Raw genomic sequence first — 7,854 nt, forward strand, 5'->3', positions numbered from 1 at the left:
AGCACCACCACCTCACGCACCAGGAGCTGCAGGTAGGCAGCACCACCACCTCACGCACCAGGAGCTGCTGGCGGAGCAGGCGCCCTACTTGTCCCATACATTATTTATATACAGGATCCATCAACACATCATGCTCTTGCGTTTGGGCCAATGAATTTGAAATGAGTTTATCCGGCCTAAACCTCAAATTCCGACAATTCTTCGCTACCGCTCATGATATATGACTTCTTTTAAATCGAAAACCAGCCTTTAAATCCAGAAAATAAATGAATAAGACGTGAACAGTTAAAAGCTACTATGCCAACTAGAAGATTACCGAAACACAATATTAATCTTGATCGCCCCGCCAGGCCCTGCTGGAGCACGCGGCCAGCGAGCTGATGACGGCCGGCATGTACGAGACGGTGAACGAGGTGTACAAGGTGCTCATACCCATCGCCGAGGAACACCGGGACTACAAGAAACTCGCCAACATACACAGGTAACTTGTTTATGAGGAAATAGTAAATACTACTATCGGAAATACTATACTTAAGGATTCCATTTCTTTCAAAAGTGCTGTAAAGGACTACACTATAAATTCATTTCTAGGTTTATGGGGATCTCAGTGTGAACAAATAGTTACACTACTAGAGAGAAAGGACCATTTTTTTGGTCATACCAGGTGCACCCACCACTATTCGCTGTCAGACTATCGCTAATTACCAACATTACACTGTTAACTTAGGTGAAGCGGAATAGGAAAACGCTGTTTATTTTCAAGTTTTCTACGATTATTTTATTTACTTTACAGTTTAAGAATGTTTTACTAACGCGTATCTACCGGGACCGCCCGGTTCGCTGACACGCGTCACGAATCGAGCAGCTCTAGTACCCGAAGTATTATCATCATTATCAGCCCATATTCATCCACTGCTGGATATAGGCCGCCCCAATAGCACGCCATCGAGATCCATATACCTAAGCATATATTTTGAAAGGTCCGCGCCATTCCACTCGAGACTATCAATGCAGCTCTTATAAACCAAGACTTAAGGATAAGAATTCTTTAGCAATTATGAAAATTGCTAGAAGCTATAATACTTAATTACGCTTACTTAATCAGCAAGCTGAACGAAGCCTTCACCCGCATCGAGCAGCTGCACGGCAAGCGCGTGTTCGGCACGTACTTCCGCGTGTCGTTCTACGGCGCGCGCTTCGGGGACCTCGACGGCGAGGAGTTCATCTACAAGGAGCACGCGCTCACCAAGCTGCCCGAGATCTTCAGCAGGCTCGAGGTGGGGGACGACTTATTCTCAGATCTATTCCATGGAGCTAAGGTTTATTTTACAGCGTATCACATGCAAGAGCCATTTAAGGTTTACTTTCCAGTGAATTCTATATTAGAGTTGTTAGGTGCGTGAGTATTAGCTAGTCTTCACATTCACAGATTTATTTTTTTTTTTTTGCAAAATCACACACTCGGCAGTGTGTCAAGCCAAGTTCAAGTAAGAAAATTGGCTCCGTGTGTAAATGGGTTTACATAATGATGTTACAATTATAAATGGTGTACGTTCTACCTTTTAGCTTAGTCATGTTTCCACGTCATAAGCTGTCTGTTATTTTAGTCCGTAACTTTAATGCCTTTAACCAAAGTTGTATTTTTATAATCCAACAGACATAAAAAATAGATTTTCACTTTATACCCATTTGACATCCCCATTTATCAACGATTTCAGAACTTCTACGGCGCCCGTTTCGGCGTGGACAACGTGGTGATCATAAAGGACTCGAACATCGTGGACCTGAGCACGCTGGACGCGGACAAGGCCTACATACAGATCACGTACGTGGAGCCCTACTTCGAGCCGCACGAGCTGCGCAAGCGCGTCACGCAGTACGAGAAGAACTATAACATCAGTGAGTTGGCTTATTTACGTTGGCTCTACTAGTTCTAGTTTTCTTGATTTTAAAAGCTCGTTTTCTTCTCGTTTGAAGGAACTCTCTCCTCTGGCTTATCCGCCCATCTCTTACCAGTCTGTACCTCATACACATTTGTAACCGCTAAAAAAAAACTAAGTTCAGCAAAGTTTTTTTAGCCTATTTGTATACAACGGCCTCGCACTTTGCCGGTTTTCTCTTTACCGTTTTATATTTTTTTTCGTCGGGATTTCCTTCCTCGAGCATATTCTTCTGACAATTAGCCAAACCGGCATCATATACATGTCAAATAAGAAGATACTTTGACAAACTTTTTGATAATTTTATTTGTGTATAATGAATGTGAGACAAATCACGGAAGCGAACTGTAGCATGTGATGTGTCTGTCCCATGCAGAGCGCTTCATGTACGCGACCCCGTTCACGCTGGGCGGGCGCGCTCACGGCGACATCGCCGAGCAGTGCAAGAGGAAGACCATCCTCACCGCCGCACACCACTTCCCCTACGTCAAGACACGGATACAGGTAAGCTGTACATTGATTTTCGGATGGGAAATCATCAAATGACTCCTTCCGCTTTGGGTTGAGCAGAAGGGAGTGTCAGACTCCTACTGATTAAAACTCACCCATATTCCTAACCCTTTCGGATAATTCCGCTGCACCCGGGCACCCGGACTACCAACTAGCCCAGACTTGGGAAAATGTGGACTACTGAATACTATTCCCCCACTCTCACTTGTTCCTTGACTTCGCTTGCTAGAATTAGACTAATGATACAATTAAAAAATCAAGACAATAGCAATTGATTTATATTCAGTAAGTAAGGGTATTTATAATCTGCCACTAACAACATAAAAAACGTTTTCGTCTTTCCAGGTGGTACAGCGAACGCAAATTATTTTATCGCCCATTGAAGTAGCCATAGAAGATATACAGAAAAAGGTACGGACATAACATGATCATATTTTTTGTGTTTAAAGTTATTTCAAATCACAGAAGACTTAAATGATCTGATTCTGATTTGCATCATTTATTCTTACGACATTAACTGTAGTAAAAAATATATATACCTTTAAAACAGTATTATAGCAATGTTCTCGTGTGTATCAGATCAACGAGCTAGCGGCGGCGACGAGCCAGGAGCCGGCCGACCCCAAGATGCTGCAGATGGTGGTCCAGGGCTGCATCGGGACCACCGTCAACCAGGGGCCGCTCGAACTGGCGCAGGTCTCGTACTGACTTTTGGGCAATACCCAATTAAAAGAATTATCACCAAATTTCCTACCTGCATTATTATTTCTCGCTCGTGCTGTTTTTCTTTTATATAAATATCTAAAAACGTTGTATGTGTCGACTTTTTCATAGTACGTCTATCGGTTCTGCTTCACTTCTTAAATTTTATCGTAATGATTTCAGGTGTTCCTTGCTCCGGTAGCTGAAGGCACTCAGCCTCCGACACGGCTCACAAACAAACTGCGACTCGCCTTCAAAGACTTCTCTAAGAAGTAAGCGACTTTATTTATTTAAAACCAAATATAAACTTTCTACGAATGTCTATTATATATATATATCTGAGCAATGTATGCCATCGGGCTATACATTGCTCAGGCCGTTCTACTTCCCGACTCAAATTGCAGCATAATGTATTAAATAATATTTTAGTAACAATGCTATATCAATTTCGTCCAAAATTGGAATAAATGAATTTTAAAATTTAAATTCGCCTTCCTTGCTCCTTATAAATATTTTACTCATGATGATTATCATTAAGAGTGAGAGTTGAGTTTACGCTCACGTTATATAATAACTTTGCTGACGCAGATGCCACGACGCGCTGAAGAAGAACAAGAACCTGATCGGCAGCGACCAGCGCGAGTACCAGCGCGAGCTCGAGCGGAACTTCCAGAGGTTCACCGAGAGACTGGCGCCGCTCATACAGGCCACGCCCGGGCATGTCGCGCAACTCAGGTACACACTACATGCGTACTTAGGCAAAAGCGTATGGGGACAGAATTATTAATAGTAGTGATCTTTTAGTACCGCCTCATTTCTTCTACCGTCTCCCCTGGTACTTACACTGCTACACCCCTAGCACTATAGGTTAAAATCAAAAGTAATTTATTCAAATTAGGCTACTAAGTAGCACTTTTTGAAAGTCAGATTACATTGGATAGCACACAGCTTCACCCATCACCGCTTCCTAAGTGCTTTTGCTGTGAGAGAAGAAACAGCGCAACAAACTCCCCAGCAGCACGCTGTCATTTCGTTTTCAAAATTATTATTATTATTATTATATAGAACAACTAGCTGTCCCGGTGAACTACGTAGCGCCTAACAGTCAATGATCACAGTGGAGACAAAATATTAAGGGTGGACAACCCTTATCACTTAGGCTTATGAAAAATAGATAGTAGCCGATACTCAGACGTACTGAATACGCATATAAAATTTAGTAAAGCCTAATTTTATCTTCTAATATATAAAATTCCCGTGTCACGATGTTAGTTACCGTACTCCTCCGAAACGGTTCGACCAATTTTTATGAAATTTTGTACACATATTGGGTAGGTCTGAGAATAGAACAACATCTATTTTTCATACCCCTAAGCAGGGACCGGACAACCCCACTTTAGAGTTAAGCCGTTTGACAGGGTAACCCGTACACGGGGTAACTCATATCGCAGTGTTACCTTTTGTTCGAGTTACATCCTCGAAACCCAGCGAAATGGTTAACACCTTCATTATGGTAACCACGTGAAGGGGTTAACCCCTTCAATAACTTAACCCTTTGAAGTGGTTACCTTCACGAAAGGCTTTTATTCGTGTTACCCTGAATTACCCACTAAACTTGAGCTGCATACTTGCACCCTAGCGGCCCCTCATTGCTTTACTAAGACTACAGCTGATTTTCTTCTATCGCCGACGCGTCGCGCCGCGACTCGCGCCTCTCGGACAAACTACCTACGCGCGAAACGTCATATAGGTAACTAGCTGTTGCCCGCGACTTCGTCCGCGTGGTTAGAAGATATAAGTTAGGAATTTTTGAACGAAAGCCCTCGAAGATTAATATTTTTCCCCGTATTTGCCACATTTTCCATTAAATCTTCGCTCCTATTAGTTGCAGCGTAATTTTATATACCTAGCCTAAAACCTTCCTCGATTATTGGTCTATTGAACACAAAATGAGATCAAATTTTTTAGATGAAATTATTTATAATAATTAAAAAAAAAATCGAATACAAGTTTTTTTTCATTTTTTGCATTTTCTGAGAAGATTTGACGGGTGAATTTTCGATTGAAAATTAGAGTGTTTTTTTTATATTAATTCAAAATAAGGTGAAAAAATAAATATTTTTAATCAAATAAATTACAGCGTATTTGGGACACAAAAAAGTAAGTTTTCACCAAATTTCGTTACAAAAATAAATTTTTGTAAAAGATAAAAATAAAAAACAACAATCTTGGCTTTTTAGATTTTTCACATAAATTTTGTGGTTATGTGAAAAAAATGTAAACACAAAAGTTTTAGATCTTTTTCTTTTAGAACTTTGCCATTTGGCTTTTTTCGATACAAATTTTAGTTTTGCCGGAAATCGATAAAAACCGTTTTTTACTCTTCAAACGTCACTGGTGGGAGTGACGTTTGACCTTTCCCGACCTCAGATCACCCGTAAATTATTTTTCCTTTCATTTTTATAATATTCCCTTCCTTTTCTAATGGGTTTCATACTACTATTTTTTTTTTTGGTTTTAAAAATTATCGACCCTGGTCTACAAGTATAGACACGAAAAATATATATCACAACGTTTGAAAAGTGCGACAAGCAAAATTAAACTGTAAGATCATATCCACAATGATTTTTATTCCATGTTTACAAGTCGCTCGGTAAATGCAACAATGGCGCCGCTGGGCGGTAAGATGTCACGTGCGCTCGTGGTTATACTATTTTCAAACTAATGTCTATGATAAAGAGTGCATATTGCATTGTATTAGGTTGGAGTGGGTTACCCTGTTACAGTGTTACAGGGTAGTAAAGGGTAACCTGTTCGGAACAGGGTTACAGTAATCCGTTCGAAGGTGTAACATATGTCATAGGGTTTTTTCTTGAAGCGCTTAAAAAAACCCCTTCAAAAACCCTTTCAATGAGTATCCGGCCGGTCCCTGCCCCTAAGTGATAAGGGCTCACACTAAAAAAAAAATTTTATTTTTTGGACGAAATTGTTTGTTTTTATTTTTTTATAGTTTGCCATTAAAAATACATACAACTAGAAAAAAAAAGTATTCGGCAAAGCAACGTTTGCTGGGTCAGCTAGTATATTAGATAAAAAGAAGTGCCGTGCCGAACAAACAAATATTTGAGGTCGCTATATCTAGCTATTAAGAGAAGGAGCAGCCTACAGCTGCCGCGATACCTTGCGCCGCGCTGTAGCTCGTGACGTTACGAAGCGGTTTGCCCTCCCATAAGAAGTTCTCTCTTTATTAGCAAAAACATTCGTACTTAGGTCTGCGTCTCAACATGTTGACTTCAGATTTCTAATTTGAGGATTATAATTTTCCTCCTTCGTTCCTTATGTTTCTCTGGCTATTACGACGCCTAATGAATTTTTTTTTTGTTTTTTGGTCACCGATGAATTGAAACCATACCGGCCTTACAAATTACACCCCGTTTCATAATATAACTTTAATATTGTTTTCGATTTCAGCAATGGGCTGAGCAAGCACGACTACAAGTATCAAGCTTAAACGAACAAACAGTAATGTATAAAATGGATATGACTAGAATTAGTTATTCAAAACCAGGGACCGGCCGGATACTCATTGAAAGGGTTTTTGAAGGGGTTTTTTTAAGCGCTTCAAGAAAAAACCCTATGACATATGTTACACCTTCGAACGGATTACTGTAACCCTGTTCCGAACAGGTTACCCTTTACTACCCTGTAACACTGTAACAGGGTAACCCACTCCAACCTAAGACAATGCAATATGCACTCTTTATCATAGACATTAGTTTGAAAATAGTATAACCACGAGCGCACGTGACATCTTACCGCCCAGCGGCGCCATTGTTGCATTTACCGAGCGACTTGTAAACATGGAATAAAAATCATTGTGGATATGATCTTACAGTTTAATTTTGCTTGTCGCACTTTTCAAACGTTGTGATATATATTTTTCGTGTCTATACTTGTAGACCAGGGTCGATAATTTTTAAAACAAAAAAAAAATAGTAGGATGAAACCCATTAGAAAAGGAGGGGAATATTATAAAAATGAAAGGAAAAATAATTTACGGGTGATCTGAGGTCGGTGAAGGGGGTGGGAGTGACGTTTGAAGAGTAAAAAAAGGTTTTTCTCGATTTCCGGCAAAACTAAAATTCGTATCGAAAAAAGTCAAATGGCAAAGTTCTAAAAGAAAAAGATCTAAAACTTTTGTGTTTACATTTTTTTCACATAACCTCAAAATTTATGTGAAAAATCTAAAAAACCAAGATTGTGGTTTTTAATTTTTATCTTTTACAAAAATTTATTTTTGTAACGAAATTTGGTGAAAACTTACTTTTTTGTGTCCCAAATACGCTGTAATTTATTTGATTAAAAATATTTATTTTTCACCTTATTTTGAATTAATATAAAAAAACACTCTAATTTTCAATCGAAAATTCACCCGTCAAATCTTCTCAGAAAATGCAAAAAATGAAAAAAAACTTGTATTCGATTTTTTTTTAATTATTATAAATAATTTCATCTAAAAAATTTGATCTCATTTTGTGTTCAATAGACCAATAATCGAGGAAGGTTTTAGGCTAGGTATATAAAATTACGCTGCAACTAATAGGAGCGAAGATTTAATGGAAAATGTGGCAAATACGGGGAAAAATATTAATCTTCGAGGGCTTTCGTTTAAAAATTCCTAACTTATATCTTCTAACCACGC

The 7,854-nt window shown here is 39.2% G+C and overlaps 1 protein-coding gene across 3 annotated transcripts in view; it reads left to right on the plus strand.

The window, feature by feature from the left end:
• Positions 1 to 7,854, plus strand: part of LOC113501546 (dedicator of cytokinesis protein 7) — a 33,618-nt gene that overhangs the window by 23,307 nt on the left and 2,457 nt on the right. For 2 of the 3 annotated variants that reach the window (XM_026882733.1, XM_026882734.1), the window contains 9 exons: positions 351 to 481; positions 1,106 to 1,277; positions 1,719 to 1,899; positions 2,317 to 2,444; positions 2,796 to 2,861; positions 3,030 to 3,146; positions 3,336 to 3,424; positions 3,741 to 3,887; positions 6,624 to 6,715. In XM_026882733.1, the coding sequence (XP_026738534.1) occupies positions 351 to 481; positions 1,106 to 1,277; positions 1,719 to 1,899; positions 2,317 to 2,444; positions 2,796 to 2,861; positions 3,030 to 3,146; positions 3,336 to 3,424; positions 3,741 to 3,887; positions 6,624 to 6,663 (1,071 nt within the window). In that variant the 3' untranslated portion in view covers positions 6,664 to 6,715. Of the gene's footprint in view, positions 1 to 350; positions 482 to 1,105; positions 1,278 to 1,718; positions 1,900 to 2,316; positions 2,445 to 2,795; positions 2,862 to 3,029; positions 3,147 to 3,335; positions 3,425 to 3,740; positions 3,888 to 6,623; positions 6,716 to 7,854 lie in introns of those variants that run through there. The other variant, XM_026882732.1, reaches the window with a different exon arrangement.

This window comes from Trichoplusia ni, chromosome 15 (genome assembly GCF_003590095.1).
Source record: "Trichoplusia ni isolate ovarian cell line Hi5 chromosome 15, tn1, whole genome shotgun sequence".
Lineage (NCBI taxonomy): Eukaryota > Metazoa > Arthropoda > Insecta > Lepidoptera > Noctuidae > Trichoplusia > Trichoplusia ni.